The following is a 20,265-nucleotide window of genomic DNA, read 5'->3' as shown; positions in this document are numbered from 1 at the left end:
CATCAGCTGAATGACAAGTGAAACACATTTTCAAGACAAATTTTAATGATTAATATGATTCAATTTCACAAAAAGACAATTTTCACAATGTTACATGATATCAAATCAAATTATCTGAAATACCATGAAATCAAATTAAAATAAGATCTGTACCTTGTAGAACTTGTTGGCTCTCTCTTTTCGCCATCTGATTGTCCAATGTTTCTTCATAGATTGCTGCTGGAGAATCAAGGGGGCACATGCATGGTTCACATGGGGTATCCCACCCATGCAATGTGTTCCCTGAAAAAAAAAAAATGAAAACAAGATTAAAACTAGATTATATTTATAAAATACATGTCCAAATATGTATCTGTATTGTTACACCTACATCCAAATCTGTACCGCAAGGGGGGAGAGGATCGGTATCAATTTTGTATCCCAAGGGGGAATGGACAGACCCATGGCCAAAGTCATTTGTAACTAAACTGGTCTTTTCATGCTCAGTAGATATATAAATAGAACATGATTATAGGATGAGGATGGAAACAGTCTTGACATTTTGACCCAGGTGCCAAACCTGTACCCCACCCCCATCCCTCACCCTACTAGTATAGTTTCACACTTTTTACAAGAAAATGGCTTAGATTATGCGATTATTATTTGTCATGTTTTCCAAGTCATCCGACATAATTTAATAAAAATTTCAAACATTCAAAGGGATATATGAGAAAGATCTATAGATGTGTAAAAATTTTTAATATTTGTTGCTGATGCCAATGGAGGCAGCGCTAGAAGGTGGTGGGGGGGAGAAATTTAGTATAATTTTTGAAGTGCTGGTCTGTATCAAAAACATATGCTTATCTATATTCAGTAAAGTTTAAAGGTAATTTGGTTTTCTACCACTACACACATAAAATGACACAGTACTGGAAGAGAGGCTACGGGTGGCCAAGTGGTCTAAACTGCTCGCCTTTCCCGGTCACTGTCATCTTGACCAATATGGGTATGTGAGAAAGCTTGCCAGAAGCTTCCTGTGGGTCACTGGTTTTTACTGGGATCCACAAGTTATACTGACCACCAGGTATTGCCTTTCTTGAGCTCAGAAATGAAATTAAACCCAATAGAACAACAGCATTGCAGGGAGATGCATAACTTATTGAGTTGTCCTGAAATTCTTGTTTATGGCTTTTATCATAATTTTCTTGCAACTGTTCTTTCATTCAAGTGCCTTTTATTCACATTTTCAGAATGTTTCCTATCCCATTTTCCCAGCTGAACAATATACTGATCTATGTTTGTAGTCACGCTCACTCATTTACAGCGATAAAGTTCAACACTAGCCTAATTATTCTAAGTAAAATCAATACAGCATCGTTAATTACTTTCCACAAAATTTTTCATGCTCTATAAATGTTGAGACATGAAATAACAGCAACTTTTACGAGTAATACAAGTTTTGGGATGAAAAAGAAAATGCAACGTGCTGATCAGTGTATTCCATCTTTTCAAAAACTAAAAGGAATCTGAGCAGGTGTCTTGTGAGCATAATACATGTATTGTGAAAACAAGTCTAAAAATTCCTATTCTTTTAAACCAGTTTAAATAAATCAGGTGGTTTGGAAAATATTTACATCAATTTCTTACCAGACATATATATCAATTGTCCAGTTGCAGAGTAGTTGCTTACCATATACATTTCATGCCAACCTTTACTCTTGAGCAATCCTTGAAGCTCTCCCTAACCACACTGTGAGAAATGGAAAGAAACAGGACAGATGTAATTTAGAGATCTTGCAAAATAAAACTAATATTTATGGGGTTTTCATTGAGTTGGTCGACATTCAAATCATTCTTCCCACTCACTGATATTTTTGTAAACAGTCGTTCTGTCATTTGTAAACAATAATATTTGTGGAGTTTTGGCCTAAAATATAGGAACTGGACACAGTGTACAATCATGTTTCTGACATCCTTTGTTTTCAGAGAGACAGAGCAAATCTATCAAATTCCATCTAAAATCATGAGGCAGGGTGAAAAAATTAGACATCCAGATATTTCAGGTACAACGTTTTTTCCCCCAGATTAATGGCACAATAACATTTTTACAACTCTTTAAACAAAAATCTGGCCTCATTTTCACTAAATGTTTGAAAACGTTTCATCCAAATGTAATTCTGTATCATCCTGCTTATGGTAGATTTAATACAAGGGCTGACAATTTTTTTCTATTAAAATTGCAGACCTGGGGAATACCAGATGTGGAATTCTTCAAATTGAAGGAAATCCTCAATTTTTCCTTAGAATAAAACAAAACTATTTCAGGAGGAGGCAGGATTTGATTTTTAAAACCATAAATCCTAAATGCCTGCTTAAAGTTCAGTCAAAAAACAACCTCATAGTTCCCAACCGAGAAAGTGAAACACTCTGATGGAGTTAAACTGAGATTGAGATGGTTAGTAAAATGACTACCTGATTAAGCCACAGAAAAAGTTAGGCAGCTCCTTCATCACATGATCTCTGAACATTAAAGTTGATTACGTAAAATTCAAACCTCAATTTGCCTTTACTTTCTCAATTTATGACACAGTTTGTGATTAAACCTGTAGATAATTATTCCACAATTTTAATTCACTTGATTCACAACAACGTTAAATTACAATACAATTTATTTGACACATTTTCTGACTAAACACCTAGACAATTATTCCACACATGTACTTCACTTGATTGACAGCAACTTTAAAAATACAATTTATTTGACACATTTTCTGATTAAGCTCCTTCTAGTAAATTATTCCACACTTGTAATTCACTTGATTAACAACTGTGTTAAATTACAATACAATAAAGTGTTACATTTAGGATCCCAAGAACTGGTGACACTGTGTCCCCATGATTTAAAAATCTAGCGGTCAGCATCCCCAAGTCTTCAAAATCTGTCGGACATACATATTTTCAATGGGATGAAAATATTCTCATTTGTTTCAGCTACAACACATTTTTATAATCATCAAATGCCACACACTACCAGCTTCTCTATGGAGGCTTACATTACTGAATTAAAAGTACATTCATGCACTCAAGTACCCCCAACTCCCACTAAAGAAAAATAGTTACAAGTTTAAGTACCTGGTTTATGTTCAAGAGTTGCAGTTAAATTCTCTGTCCCAGATCTTGCTCTTAATTTAACAAGTATTTTTACCCATTAAGTTACTACATTTTTTTACAAAATATTTTCTTTCTAATTTATAATTTATAATTAATTTGTTAAAACTAAATTGTGTATTTCTGCAAGTTTCTTCCTTCAGAGCACAAACAGCTCAATAATACAATCATAAAAATATATTACACTATTAGCCATCATCAACTTGGCACTGGGTTTAAAACCATTTCTCAGTACACAATTAGCATATCATTGTGGCCATTATATATGGTTGAGAAAGAACCCAGGAAGAAAAATCAACCAATGGGAAGATGCTGGCAAGCTTTCTCACATGTGGCACGAGACCTGACTCAGCTTCAAACCTGGCTGAAAGTTGAATGAAACATGAACATCTAAAATTTATCGTTTTATTTTAAATAAATCACCATCTAAAGATTCTGATCACCTTTGGTGATTCTGGCAATCAATTCTGAACACTTTTCTCCCTCAACTATACAACATATAATATTAATGATCAGGTGACAATTGCAACAGGTTTTGCAATATTAAAGGTTATCACAATCAAAGGTCACCCCTTTTGGGTGAAGATAACTATTTTACCTCCAAAAATCAGCATTCATCTGTGATATGAATAATTTTTTAATACTTCATATCAGGAAATCAAAAATTGGCATCCTGGGTTTTAAAAAAAGATGAACTTGTCTAATTAGCAGCAAACAATGAACACTAAAGCGGCACATCACATATTAAGCAGATTCCTCAAAGATTTGCCATTTAGTTAATAAATTAAATGGGAATGAATGTGAATCCCAAAACTGCTTATGCTACATTGGATTGGCTAAGGAATTTACTCTCAATCTCTCTCTCCTTAGTTTGACAACTCCTTTAACAAATATGGATAATAATGATGAGTTAACTCATCCTGCGATACATTTGCAATGGACTGTTACAACAGTACTATCAGTTATGTGTAACTCGTGTGGCTTCTTCGATTGGGCTTGGGATCTGATTACGCTGGCATTGATAATGCTGTGTTCACCTGTATGCATCCATCCACTATGAAATTAATTATATGCAACAAAGATATTTGTAAGTCCTCATGTTTTCTCGAGTATATAGTCTTGAAGAGTTGTCTAAATACACGTAGATTTATACGAATTGTAATTCTGGTCACATAGGAAAATCGTCCACCCACCCCTTTCCTTTCAGAAATGGATCATCCAACTTTGTAAGTCCTATCCAGGACCGCAGGCAGGGTAGGACATACTACGGGGACCATAATGGTTAGGGGGTCCACCGTTGTTTCTATTTGTGATTCATTGGGGCCTACTGGATAATTGTTCCTAGGGCCCACAAATCCTGTCCGCTGTTCTGGTCCTCTCTGATGCTTTTTGTGCTCATATCTACTTTTCTCTTTTAGGCAGGTTACTGAACTATTCACTCATGATTTTTAAACACACTATTTCTGTGAAGGGTGTACAGTTGTCAAACCTTTACAAATTTGTTTGAAACTTTCTTCACGAACATACACCATGTTAATGACAATTGCTTAAAAGTTGCCCCAAGTTTTCTTTTTTTTTACTAACCCTGTAATAGGTTGACCAATGGGTCGGGGAACCATCCCAAGGTCACCTTACAATCAAACATTTCTGGATATCAGATATTCTAGGGATAATAAATATAATCTACAGAGAAAGAAAAAACACACACATGCATATGGCACATAATCTAGGTGACATGGACTTTGTGATATTACAGTATTTTGTTCCTGTTTACCAAGTCAGAGACAAGCTACATGTTCATTATTGAGGTCTATTTTTGAAGCAGTTGCCCTAAGTTGATTGCGCATGCATTAAATATTGGAGTGGAAAAACCCAAATTCAACTTCCTGAAAAAGGTCTATATCACAATTAATTTTGGTCTTAAGCTCATTTACCAAACTTATGAAAAGACATTAAACAATGCTGTAATTTTAATTAAAAAAACAAAAATAAAGAAAATACATTTTTGCCCATTATTTAAAAAGGTATTGCACTTCATGATCAGATCAATTATTTTTTCAATGTGCAAAATTTGGTTCTGATGTCTCTACAAATAAATAAAAAATTCCTGGGTTTGGTACTTTTTCACACAAAAATATATATAATTGCAGTAAGAGTACGAAGTTGACCTAGTTATTTATTTTTTAAATTCATAACAACTACAAATTTAACTATTTTAATTAAATACGCATTTAATGCTTATGTGTAAAAGCATTACATGTCTGCATGTTTTTCTTTGGTTATCTTTTAAATAATATGATTTTAATATCAAAATAATTAAAATTGGCTCGTGCTATTAATGTCTTGCATTGCCTGTGAAGAGTTTCCAAGCACCCCGTATGTTAATCTCAGTAAATGCTCCATAATATTTTGTCTAAGCTATATGAAATATCAAGATCTTAAGAAATTTACTCGAGTTAATGTACACAGCCTCACTGCTTTCATGCAAGTCGCCATTTTGGAAATACTTGTGTGATAGGCTATCTCCGGATATTGCTCAAAACCGGAATCATTTGTTTCCTTGTGGACTTTGTTCTGTCTCAAACATAGCCTTTGAAAATGTACTTTACAAAAAATAGAATAATTTTTGAGAATAAAAGTTGAGGGATTTCCTCCACCTTCTTCAAGTCTGATTTAAATTATTCAGCACTTTTTAGATTACGTCGATGCATTATTGAAATACTTTATTGTTATTGTGTTACATCATCTGTTGGCATATCGAACCAACTCCACTGCAAAGAAACTAATTTTAAGCTCTAATTAAAAACAAACTGTGCATGCATGACGACTGTGGGGATTCGTGAAAATGAAATGTATATTCTTTCATGAAAAGTGAGCGAGCGAACGGGCGCGCGCGTGTATATGAAAGAGACAGACAGAGATTCTGGGATCATTCTACGTGTTCGGGGTGTTCATGTAGTTCTATGTTTGGATTTATTGGGATAAGAATTATATTTACTTCGCTAATGTTCTATCATGGGATTGCTAAGTGCTGCCCACATTTATCAATGAGTTGCAAATACCATTGTTTTCGTTATGCTAAAATTTACGTTTAAATGTCCACCTTCTACTCATTTGATTTTTTTGTCATTACAGATACAATGAATTTGAAAAAGACAAAGGGCAGTTTACAAGATCACGTAAAAACTTAAAGTTAACGCGGATTTGACTGCATAAGTTACTTTAAATGTTTTGTATAAATTGATGAATGACACAGTAAAATAGAACAACTACGTTACAAGTGGCAGTCAAATATTCCTCGCTCAGTCATCTTTCTTCGTATTTGTAGCAAGTCAGAAAGTCATTTAACTAAACTGCATATGAAATACGAGTTATTATCATTAGTATTAATAAGGTCGTTTCAAATTAATTAAGAAAGTGCCCAAACTTAACAAGTTTGAATGAAAATTGAATAATTACTAAACTGTATTTGGAAATAGCTAGTCCGTATTGACAAATTTTGAGATAACATAATCCATGGCATTCAGCAAATCAAACACTGCCATCTGACTCATTCGAGTAGGTGGCTGACTCAGGTTTTATCCTTTTTGAATTATGTCTTCGACCTAACCTGCTGTTTATTGTTTTAAAACTAAATATTTATACCCAATGACATGTTCAGATGATTTCACAAGATTGTCCTAGATTCATTTTGAAAAATCCTATGACGACAAAATTAGACACTTGTAAGGCAAGATGAAGGATAAGACTTGAGTAATACAAACGTTTTTCCCTGCCCGAATCGAGCGTCAAGCCTGTTTTAGCGCGTATGTCAAAATTATTAAAATGGACAACTGGAAAAATAGTTACCGAAAAATATAAATTTCTACCATATGTGTGTGTGTGTGATTAGGATTTTTAACGTAGCTTTAACAATTTTTCAGTCATATCGCTATGATGTCTGCAGTGTGACAGTTTATAGTGATGTCTAGCGCTAGGGCGTCATGCCGCAGACATTTAGCATGATGTCACACCCAGTCACATTATCCTGACTCCAGGCCAACCAGTCCTAACACTAACCGCTTGATGCTGAGCGCCAAGCGAGGCAGCTGTTAGTACCATTTTTGTAAGTCTTTGGTATGACTCGGCCGGGTATTGAACCCATGACTTCTCGCATCCGAGGCGGACGTTCTTACCACTAGGCCACCGGAGCGGTCCTACCATATCTTTGTGTTATTCTTCTGTGATACTTTATACCTTGTATCCATTAATAAGTCAGAATTGTTGTCAGATAGATTCTCGTGTTGTTGTGAATATAAAATATGGTCCAGCGGTTATAAATGAGCATTTTCACATTAAGAATAAACAATTTTGTTTTTAATGGCATTTTTAAAACATTATTTTAAAGTAAAAAAAATTTCAAGCACGTAAGCAAATTATATTTTCGAAAAGTATTACTTCACACCAACTTTATTTCAAAATGAAAACTGAGAAGAGATTTAGGCGATTCTATTTATTTCAGTAAAAATGTTAGCATTATCATAGATAAATATAATCCGTACGTTTACAAGTAAATCTTAATTGTTCCTCTCTATTACTCTATTATATCTTTAAACACACACACACACACACACACACTGATGTGAAACTACCAAGTACTTCTGCAAATCAGGTCGAAGTTTCCAAACTAGTTCTGGAAATCTTTATGCCGCAGTGCGAATGAGTCATGCCAATCAGGCCCGTACCAACGAAGTTGTTGACCGAAAGGAAATACGGTAAAAAGCGAATAACAATCTGAATTATGTTGGACCTTCACCGTCAAATCGAGAAAGAAACCTCGGATGTGAGTGGTCGCCATTAAGAACTCTATTATGATTTACTTTCGTTCACCTGTCCGAGTTATGTCGCAAAGAATATATAAAGTTCCTCTCCATGAGTTCATATTTTTAATGTTTAAATTAGAAGTGAATCCCGTTAAGTAATTAATAGAATCATGTGTTATTTAGCGAATGATATCCGCATCAGTTTCTCACAGAATTTTCACGTCAGCTTCTTGAAATGTGGCCAAAATTAGCCAATTCTTTCGTGCACGGACGATTTAAATATAATTCATACTGATATGCAGCGCGACGCCATTCATTCGATAAATGCTGATGATAAAGACTGGTCTGTGTAATGTAATCCGCCATGTTCGTCCTCCGTTTTGGAAGATTTCGTATATTTTAACGCCGTGGAAAACAAAGTGAGGCAACTAAAATACGGCCCAATACTGAAGCTGATCACTTCTTAATAAAGAAATCGACTCTCCACAGATCATGGCGGCATCGAAAAATGTGATGAAAACAGACCACCCTGTTTTAGAATGTGTTTAATAATATGTGCAACCCCACCCCCATATCGATTCGATATGAGTACCCCATATCGATTCGATATGAGTTGAAATGCTTCGTGCGCGAAACGAATTAGTTTCTTTTAGGTACATTTACTGACGCTAACCCAATTCACCGAGCTACAGGAGCGGACATCATTCACGATGCTGTTTAGAACGGACAGTTAGTATGATTAGTACATGACTGGCATAGAGCATATGCGTTTAGATTTAATGCCCGATTTGAAAAGAAACTGTAGCAAGTGTAGATATATTAAATTTGTATACTGAGTGTTGTTGATGAAACAGGAACAGGACAAAATAGATCAAATTGCGCTTATTCTGACATAAACGTTTGCGAGGTCACTAGTTAAATTGAACGGGTGCGGAATAATTCCGACTTAAAATTCTACAAAACTATATGTAGAAAAATTTAAGTAGCTTCTTAAGCAGCAGAGAGGGTGAACAGACCATAGAATTCCGACAAAACAAATAAAACAAACAAATAAATCATCTCGTAGAAAGGTCCAGATTTTACAAATGAACTTTCCTTGAGATGTTTATTTTTGCAATGACCGATTGTACTAATAAAACCTCAGTTCGAAATAGTATCTGAAAAAATAAAGTACTCTACGTGTTTATTTATTTCTTGTTTATTTTTTTGACGACCAACGTTGGTAGGTACCCTCTCTGCTGCTATTAATTTACCACCATACCAAGTTTGATGAATATTTTTCAACGCGTTCTCGCTGTCGTTTTTCCTCATCTGTTTCATCTTCATCTGAATCTTCGGAATTTGTTCTATGTTTCAAGTAATATTCAAGTTCTGATGGTGGTTTTTCTATTTTTGGATTTATGTTCTTTCTGTGTTTATAATATATCATCAAACTTCTGTATCGATCTCCACCGCAATTTTTACAAATCTGATATAATCCTCTAACACCGTTGTTACAACCAACACAACCTCGTGGACCAGCATGAGGATTTTTCTTTATAAGATAATTATGTTTCTTGCAATATTCTCCACGGCATTTTTTATTACAATTGTTAGTGGTTCCTTGACGTAACCACGCACAGTTGTTCATTATATTAATGATATCTATTTAATTCAATTTAATTTTATCATCACCCCTGTTACCCAAATATTTTATCAATACCCACACGATATCTTGTTCTTGGATCATGTAAATTTATTGTTATAAATCCATGTGGGGTAGCTTGCGCTCGTGAGAAGAAATTTTTGAATTTAATTATATCCATGTCACCACCACACCAAGTTTGATGAATATTTCGCAACGTGTGTGTGTCTACGCCATTAAACACAACTAAAATGTTGCAGTTGTCTCTGATCACCTTCGGAATTTGTGTATATCGTTGAGTAACATAGATCACGTCTGTATTTTTATGTCTACCTCGGGAAAATATTCTGGCTGGATTTGATTGTTTATCTAGCATCACATCGTCGTATACAACTAAATTATTAATAAATCCGTCTATGGAATCTACGGATGGTGCTTCATCAATATCGGTTATAAACTCTATAACATCATTATCTTCATCCAGTAATCGCGCGTTTTCATTGAAATCTTTAAGTACATCATAACATCGTTGATCATCAACGGATGGTGCTACTAAATACAACTTATCCCATTTCAACCATCTCATTATCAGATTAAGTAATAACTGCGTCTTACCCGATCCAGATGGTCCTATGATAATCATTCTGATGGAGTTCGGTAGCGCAGGATGATGCTTAACTGGCTCTCGCTGCCGAGTTGCTGAGAAATCAATTATATCCATATATGTTATAACATGAATTTATATTGTTTACGCTGTAGAGTTAAAACTCCAACTATTGATTTAGCTACAGTTACAACAAAAAACAAAAAAATAGCGTACGGTGGAAAATGTTCTATGTGCTGTAGAAAGAAATTTTCGTTTTTACCTAATAAGCGCGGTGGTGATATTGCTAATTTGATGTCAAAGTTTCCAGGTGCTCCATGGGCTAAATATAGTGGAGAAAAACATCTACCAGGATATAATTATTGCGGTCCTGGTACCAGACTTGATATCAGGCTCGATAATCAAGATCAACCAAAACCAGGCGAGGAACCAATAAACGCTATTGATCGAGCTTGTCATGCTCATGATGTAGCTTATAAAAGTCAAAATCTACAAGATAGGCATATTGCAGATGTAAAATTAATTCATTCATTAAATTCTATAAAAAATAAAAATATTAGAGAATCATTAGCTAATTGGTTAGTAAGATCCTCGATGAAAGGTAAATTAGCGATTGGGGCTGGTAATTAATAATGGAATCAATTTATTATTCACCGAGAGGATACTGGAGAGGCAAAGCAGCAATTGGTAAACTCGCTGATGCAGCATCGGTTAAACATTCTACTGCTAGCGCGTGGTTGTCCAGGCAGGCAATATGGCAAATTTATCTACCGCGTCCTAAACAAATTCAGTACTCGTATTTCGATGTCAGTGTTCCTAATGAAGTTCATCAAGCTGATATTCTGTTTTTACCGCATGATACTGTGCGTGGAAAAACGTACAAGTACGCGCTAACCGTAGTTGATGTTGCAAGTAGATATAAAGAAGCAGAGCCGCTATCAGCGAAAACATCATCTGAAGTAGCCGATGCGTTTGAACGAATTTATCAACGAGGTGGTGGACCACAAGGTGGTCTGCGATGGCCACAGCTACTACAGGTTGATCCTGGCAAGGAATTTCTTGGTCCAGTATCATCGTTGATGAAACAACATAATACCAAAATACGACGAGGTCATACTGCAATTCATCGTGATCAAGCAATTGTTGAGCGATTTAATCGAACACTTGCTGAGCGGTTATTTGGATATCAATACGCGAGGGAATTTATTCAGGATAAAAGATCTCGCGAATGGGTGGCAAGATTACCAGGTGTGATAGCTGCATTAAATAATGAGATCACACGAACAACCAACATGAAACCCATTAGCGCGGTCACAAAAAAAAATATACCAACACAACGGAAAGATGCTGGAAAACAAAAAATATTAGGTGATGTCACAGTCAGATATTTATATGAGCCTGGTGAACTTGAAGGTGGTAAAGCGAGAGCGACCGATCCTATTTGGAGTGTTACCACACACAAAATATCTACCGTGACAAGATCCACTGGAAGAAACGTAGGCGTTTCCAGACCTGCAATCTACAGATTAGATTCGGCCGCTCCTCAACGTGGATTTACACGTGAACAACTACAAATAATTCCCGCGGATACACAACTACCACCGCGATCACTCCGGTGATTTCGATCACTTAACTAGCACCCAAGGTGCCAGCACTCAAGGCGCTAGCGCCTCTACGTCGATTACACTCAAGACAGGTTAACATGGTATTTTCTCGTGTATGACCGCGACTATTATCTTTTCTATCTACGGTAAATTGTCTTGAATCATTACTCGAATATCGCCATAACATTATACAATTACAACTGGTGCAATGATTGTTCTGCTGCTGTTTTAACTCAATAATAAATTCAACATCAAGATCAAAGTCACGTTTATTTTTTTTGTCAGATTGTTTGTATCCGATTAATTTTTTTCTTATTATATCATCATCGATGATGTTAAATTTATCAACGATTTCAGGAATTATGATTCTACGTAATTGAGATATATTTCTGACCCTCGATACCGCCAAATAAACTAAATTTGACCACTCGATGCGATCGTCTACAATCCAGACTCGTGTATCAGAAATAGTTAATCCCTGAGACGAGTGGATCGTCATAGCGTATCCCAACACCCATGGAGATTTGTCAGCGCGTAATGCATCTTCGACCACACTGATATCAACGGCGACAATATCATTTAATACGAGATTCTGTTTCCTTGACTCTGTCAAGGGTCCTGGAATATCAACATTAATATTCTGTTTTCGTGTATCTGATGGTCTATAATATAACGGTACGGGTAATTCTGAATATTGTTCTTTATGTAGTTGAAATAACTGTTGTTGTAAAGCGTCTCTGATTATTTTTCTACTTGCTACGATCAAATCGTTGGGTCTCCATGAGTTCAAAAAATCACTCATTGATGTCTCTGAGATCACTCCACGTATTATTTCACACTGAATTTTGTTTGATTGTAATCTGATTAATTTTTTAAACTCCTTCAAATTTGCATCAAGAGCTCTATGATCATCATTTATTTCTTCGTAATAATCAACGAAATTTTTTAACCAATCATGTGGAGATGGTCCAACAAAAGGCGGCGGTTGACCATGATCGCCACACATTATTATGGCGGTATTTTTCGTCAACAACCAATCAAGAAACATTTTTAATGTATCCAATGACACCGTGCATATCTCATCCCAAATAATTATTTTAGGTATATATTTTTCTCCCATCCGTTCAGGAGTCCATGTATCTCCGCGCCACCGAAAGAAACTATGATACGTACACGATTGTACTTGCCGCTGTTTCATCTCACGTGCAAGTCTATGTGTGGGTGTCAGCACGATTATATCTGAATTTCTAAAAACATTAATCGTTCGAGTTGTTTTGCCGCATCCACCAGGTCCATTGAGATATACTGTCTTATATCTGGTTATTGGATCACTCAACGATGGTGCCTTCGACATTTCTGATATTTTATTACCCTCACGATAAAAATCTCTCATTGGAACATCTGCTGATTCTGTATAATTGTGTAATAGTTCCTTTTTTATTCTCCACGAACCCCATCGTTCATCATTACTTGTAAATTTCATAACAGGTTCTAAATATTTACTTGAAATATAAAACGAGTCCGTTGCGACTCTGACTGCGGTCTCAGGAAATCTATTAATCATCGATAATAAATTTATAGAAACATAAGCCAACATGGAAGATCTTAGATGAGTATATTGCGGGGATACGTCATTTATGTAACTAACGATCGTACCTAATTTTGTTCCGTCGGATAAATAAACACTCTCTCGATTTACAAATGTATTTTTCGCCGTTGTATCAGCGATTATAAAATCGTACTCGGCATCATCTAAAATTAATCGTGCGTGATGTCTTTTATAATCATATGCACCACCTTGAGTAAATTTACCTATAATTTTTCTACCGAGATCTTTTGCGGTTTTGAGTCTATTAGGAATATCATCTTCGGAAATATCAGGATATTTTTCCTTAAACTCGCTGATAACTTCAGAATCTGACATGGGCAACCAAACTTTGGTCTGTGCATGATATGATATAATTGCCTCACTGACCACCAACGATGTCAGTATCATACAATCTAGCATATATCGCAACAAAACTATAGGTACCCAACGTTTTTCACAAAAATGTCTGCCAAACCAAACATAACAAATCTTGTGAAGATTTTCGTTGAGCTCGAATGATTCAATACAGGCGAATCCAGTCAGATCAAAATCGGGTAATGGTCCATTAATTGCCACTCGCGTCATCTCGTTTGTAGGGTGACCAAATCTTTCAAAGTACACAGAACAATCTCCGTATCCCAGAAAACTTCCTGGATAACATGCAACCATATCAACCGAAATAACATCATTGTAATTGTATTTGGTATTCCATAATCCGCCATGTCCATATTCGACGCAACTTGCGCGTACGTCCTCGAGTAAATCAAATCGTGTTGGTTTCCATGAATTTCGTTCTCTGGCGAAATGAGCCGCAACAGATGGAACGGTAAAACAATTAGTTAGTAATTTGTCAGTATTTTCCGCGTGCTTGCACTGTAAAAACGTCGCAAGATTTTTCATCTCGTCATGGAGGGATTCTGTGCGATATATTTCACCGTTCGGTTTGACAAACTGATCAAATTCACCCTCCTCATTACTTTTAAATAACCATACCGATACAGGATCGGTTTTACTTATTTCGTTGATAAAATCAAACATACTATCTGCCACAGAATTATCTGCCCCCATATCTGGGGAGTAAAATCTAACAGTTCGATCACGTGGAAATATTGTTACCGCGTTAGTCCATGCGTGCGCGTTATGATCGATAATATTTATTGGAGCTCCCTTCGATTATATTTCGACTGGTACAGTACTTCTCCCGTTATTGTCGCCACAGTTATTGGAAATTTTAATATTTTTCCTAACTCAGCAACATCTTTTATTGTAGCACCGGTATCCTTAACGGAATCAGCCCACGAGTTTATTTTTTCACGCCTTAAATCAGTTAATCCATTTCCACGCATCGCGTTTGTAAAGTGTTCTATTACTCGTTCAGCCACACAATTTAACCTTGAAAATTTCATCGGCGCTAGTTTATCAACGTTAGGTTTTTTATTTATCTCATAGATTCCATAAATAACCGCCGTTACAGGATATGCTCGTTCATAATACGGTTTATCAATACCTGTCAGTAGACCCGGTCTGGAATTTTTACTTAATATGATAGTTTTATTATTACCAAGGACAGGATCATATTTGTCACGGATAATCCAACTATCTGTTTCTGTTAATACAATAAATTTTACTCTGAAGAAATATTTTTGATTGCCCTCGTATTCAGCGATGTAGTTAATGATAGTTGCCGCTCGTTTGTCATTCATTGTAGCGTCCTTGACAGCTTCCGTGACAAAGTCAGTGTTGCGTATAATCTTGAACGTTGACCATGTATGAGATGCACCATCCGTGTAAAATTCTTTCTTGGCGTCGTGAATTTTCGAGATCAAACTTTTATTTTTCGGATCAACCAGATCTCGTACTGGCAAGTCAGAAGATAATCTGTCAAGGTTGAATTTATACTTAACAGGCCTAGTTTGGGATAATCTCTCAAACTCGTTCATATAATTAAAACAAATATTTAAATAAAGAAAATTATATATATATATATACAATGTCCCAATGCAGATGGTTGATGATCGGCTCAGTAAATCGATGCAACAAATCCTGTAGAAAGGAATTTTGTTGGATGCACTCACAAAACATACGACGAGGAAGTCTAGGACCAATACCATGTCTACGGTGTGGTATTGGAGTGCGAGGAAAGACAGAATTATGTGGGAAGTGCGGCGGGAAACGGTTCAGAGAGCTTAAAAGATATTATGACAAAAAAAATAATAGCGGTGAAAACGCTATAAAATCCGTGAGGGATTATATATCAAGATTTCAGACAAACAATGATTTAAACATATAATATTATTATAATGGAGCAAAATATATTTGTCCCACATCCTGTCATAACAAACTATGAATCAAATATTAATGGTATCATCAGACACTGCAAGTTGAAGAGACCAGTTGGCGTTGTTTCTAATACTGGCTATCTAAGGTTCACATGCGAGGAGGGGAAGAAACATTATTTGTGTCATAGATTTACATACGAGTGTCACAAGGGTTTGATCAATGACGGTCTTGTTATTGATCATATTGACGGGGATACTCAAAACAATAATTTATCCAACCTTCGTGTTGTCACATACAGCGAGAATAATACACGTGGAAATACAGGAAGATATAAGACAATCGGAAAGAGGGCGGTAATTTCCACAAACATAGAAACCGGCAAAGAAATTATGTTTCAGTCTATGAACGCGGCTGCGACATATTTTGATATTAACTCGCGTGTGGTAAAATACGTCGCAGATAATATAACCAGATCTACTTTCTCGAAAAAATATAAACAGAAAATTATCTTTAAGTATCAATAACTATCATCACCACATTATTAACTATCATCACCACATTATTAACTATCATCACCACATTGAATTATTTTTTTAATTTATGTCACAGTAGGTCCTCCATACACTACTGAATTTTTGATTATATAAGGGGAGATTACTTTGTAATATATAGTTTTTTTCGTAGATGGTTGGTTTTTTATGATCGTAATTAGTCAGTTTAACTAATTACATCGTAACTAATTACATCGTAACTAATTACTCGTAGAAGTATTATTTATGTTTTTTAAATATTTCCCCATCATACAACACATGATAATGTTATTGATCCGTAGGAAGCTGTGTGTGAAACAGAAACCGTTGCTCATTGTAATCGACCTGCAGTTGTGTGTTCACTGAACTTACATTCTGGAAAGTTCTTTGACTGGTGCATTAATGCCACTGTTATTATTGATTCTCAGTCTACTTAGGAAAACCGCTACAAATACAGAAACTGTTGTTTATTGATTCTCAGTCTACTTAGAAAAACCGCCACAAATACAGAAACTATTATTCAGAAACTGTTATAAATACAGAAACTGTTATTATTCAGAAACCGCTACAAATACAGAAACTGTTATTATTCAGAAACTGTTATTATTCAGAAACCGCTACAAATACAGAAACTGTTATAAATACAGAAACTGTTATTATTCAGAAACCGCTGTTTACTGTAAATATTGGTTCCTTAGCTATATATTAACTTCCGAAACATATGTTCGTAACAATGTTTGATAGCTCGATCAGTATGGTATTGGACTGTGACGCTCGCGGTCCAGGATCGAATCCCCATGGCTGACAATTTGTCGGTGGTGCGCATAATTGCGATTTTTATAATAGTGGGGGGAACCGCAAGAACCTCCCCGCTCAGCAAATTCCCAACCACAATATTGACTTGTGGTTGATACATATTTTCGTATCACCCACTGGATTAATTATTGTGGGTGGGATTTTGCTGAGCGTACATGTTTGTACTGTCCTTAGTTAGTGCCGTTTCATTCATAATCTGAGCTCGCTAATACATTCGATAGGGGCTCTTCATTCATTGTATATATCCATTTCATTGTATATATGTATATCCTCTAAACTTGGTAGATTGCGGTGGCAAGCTACGAGTTTAATGAGGACTGTGCTGTCCTTGTGCTGTCCTTAGTTAGTGCCGTTTCATTCATAATCTGAGCTCGCTAATACACTCGATAGGGGCTCTTCATTCATTGTATATAACCATTTCATTGTATATATGTTATATGTATATCCTGTAAACTTGGTAGATTGCGGTGGCAAGCTACGAGTTTAACGAGGACTGTGCTGTCCTTGTGCTGTCCTTAGTTAGTTATATGTATATCCGATAAACTTGGTAGATTGCGGTGGCAAGCTACGAGTTTAATGAGGACTGTGCTGTCCTTAGTTAGTTATATGTTATGTGTATATCCTCTAAACTTGGTAGATTGCGGTGGCAAGCTACGAGTTTAATGAGGACTGTGCTGTCCTTGTGCTGTCCTTAGTTAGTTATATGTTATATGTATATCCTATAAACTTGGTAGATTGCGGTGGCAAGCTACGAGTTTAATGAGGACTGTGCTGTCCTCCCTCTTGGGCCTCTAGACCGTTGTTTGGCGGGTTAGGGGCTCTCGTAGAGGGAATATTTGCCTAATGAACTTGGTAGATTGCGGTGGCAAGCTACGAGTTCTTGGTTGTGCTGTCCCTGAAACATCCCGACGAACTCGCTAATACACTCGATAGGTGTTCTAGGGATATTTTTTTTTATTTTAAAGATTTATATATTATATAATGAACCATGAAAATATCAATGATGTAATTGTCGCTATTAAAAAATTGAAAAAAGATGGAATTAATATATCTGATGAACTTAATCCTGAAAAAATAGTTTCTGACTTTGAGATTTTACAAGAACGTAAAACCATGGGGACACACACACTATCATCTGAATACAGGCTCATGAAACGGATTCAATCGGCAATGTTTCAGTCGCTAGCTACCGTAGAAGATGATCATGTGAAGGAGTTCGTTCCTCTTTCTACCGCCGTAGAAAGAATTAAGTCGTTATTATCCCACGAGTATGAGGCAAAGAAAACGATTAGTACTCGCATAAGACTATTAAGAAAAATAATGTTAGATCGTGAAACGATCCAAGGTAACTTCGTTACTGGTGAAACGATCCAGAGTAACCTCGTTACTGGTGAAACGATCCAGAGTAACCTCGTTACTGGTGATAATGAAAATGAAAGTTTTGGTAACTGGGGTCCATGTCAACGCTGACCACGTGTATTGGTAGTCAAAATCAAGAAAGTTCTAACCTTGTCAAATTTGTTCCTAATAAATTTTATTTATTATAAATTTTATTTATTATAAATTTTATTTATTAATAATATTATTTTACTGAGGATTTATTTTTTTTTTACTAAAATCAAGAAAAATGCACAAATTACTTGATTCTGACGGGGTAGTTGGTAGTCAAAATCAAAGAAAAATGCACGAACTACTTGATTTCTGACGGGGTAGTTGGTAGTCAAAATCAGGAAAATTGAGCAATTTCGTTGTATTTTAGTAAAAAAAAAAAAAAAAATCTCAGTAAAAATAATATTATTAATAAATAAAATTAATTTATAATAAATAAAATTTATTAGGAACAATTTGACAAGGTTAGAACTTTCTTGATTTTGACGGGGTAGTTGGTAGTCAAAATCAAGTAGTTCGTGCATTTTTATGTTTCTGAGGGGGTAGTTGGTAGTCAAAATCAAGTAGTTCGTGCATTTTTATGTTTCTGAGGGGGTAGTTGGTAGTCAAAATCAAGTAATTTGTACAATTTCAGTAAAAATCAGGAAAATTAATAAATATTATTTTTTTTGTGATAGAAATTTTAATTTTACTTTCATCGACTAGCTTTTTTAGTTGCCTAGGCCGATTAATTTGTACCAAACACAAATTTGTGCTAGTAATAATAAAATATTTTTTTAAGTTGATCGAATTTGATTCTGATCTCTATTACAAATGTTCTTCTAACTGTTAAGAAATCCTCGCGTGTAAAACCCTCCATTACATGAAGATCTACGATAAAGTCTTACGACGGAAGTCTTTACGACAAAAGTCTTACGACTTTACATACAGATTTATTACAAGCTCTTCTTCACGTATGTCAATCAAGCGATTAAGGTGGTCTGTGAGCTTAAAATTGATTCGCGTTAACATATTATTGTGACACCGCAAATACACGGGATTAGTTGGTTCTTGCACGATTAAACTTCCAGGGGGAACTTGTGATGTGAACGTGTACAGGATGTATCCTTGTTGAGCTTGATTTGATCTTCCGAGATCTATTTGATAGCTGCCATCGATTACGTCACAAACCAGATTGACCGCGACCGTCGGTGTTATATTAACGATCCCCGGGGATACGTGTCTTCCGCCGCCGTGTGGATCATTATCATATCTGAGAACAACTGCTAATGGTGCTAGTTTTTTCCATGCATCGAGTATTTTAGGAAAAAACTCATCAATGACATCACTGACAGATTTTCTTAATTTATCCGGATTATAATCAGGAAACTTGAACGTTACAATGTCAGCTTCGGGTATTTTGTACTTGGCTGCGAAGGATTTTTTATAATCGCTTGATGACTTAAGAACCATATCTCTAATTCTGTTATAGATAACTTCAGAAGAATTAACTATATAATTTAAAACTTCTATGTACCTAATAATATTATCGCGCGCAGATGTTGAATCAAATAAATACTCTTGAAAACTATCACGTAAATTATTTACTTGTATTTCATGGTCTAAGTTTATTGAAGCAAATATAGAATCAATATTCAAAGCAATAACACGTTCATTAAGATTATACAAAAGAGCTCTAGGATCATATACAGGTGCTCCCCCCCCCCCTCCATCCTGGTTTTACTTCTATGTAATCTAGCCATTCTGAACTCATTTTAATATCATGACGAAGACTGGTCTTTGACGTAAAATCACCCCTCGTTGGTTCTGGTGGTCCTTCATACACCGGGGGAATTTCAGGCCATCCTAGCACGGATCTGATTGAAGATTTATAAATATCAA

The 20,265-nt window shown here is 35.7% G+C and overlaps 1 protein-coding gene across 3 annotated transcripts in view; it reads right to left on the bottom strand.

Moving 5' to 3' along the window:
- The window catches only part of LOC149791576 (large ribosomal subunit protein mL45-like), a 53,365-nt gene that overhangs the window by 25,653 nt on the left and 7,447 nt on the right, over positions 1-20,265 (bottom strand). Inside the window, exons 1-3 of one of the 3 annotated variants that reach the window (XM_089970126.1) lie at positions 5,599-5,644; positions 1,670-1,729; positions 154-282 (exon numbers count right to left, since the gene is read on the bottom strand). In XM_089970126.1, the coding sequence (XP_089826252.1) occupies positions 154-282; positions 1,670-1,678 (138 nt within the window). In that variant the 5' untranslated portion in view covers positions 1,679-1,729; positions 5,599-5,644. Of the gene's footprint in view, positions 1-153; positions 283-1,669; positions 1,730-5,598; positions 5,660-20,265 lie in introns of those variants that run through there. The other 2 variants (XM_089970125.1, XM_089970127.1) reach the window with 2 other exon arrangements.

Source organism: Sinohyriopsis cumingii, chromosome 9 (genome assembly GCF_028554795.1).
Source record: "Sinohyriopsis cumingii isolate HCF-2022 chromosome 9, ASM2855479v2, whole genome shotgun sequence".
Taxonomy (NCBI): domain Eukaryota; kingdom Metazoa; phylum Mollusca; class Bivalvia; order Unionida; family Unionidae; genus Sinohyriopsis; species Sinohyriopsis cumingii.
The sequence above is the reverse complement of the archived record's forward strand: the minus strand, read 5'-3'. Positions and strand labels throughout refer to the sequence as shown.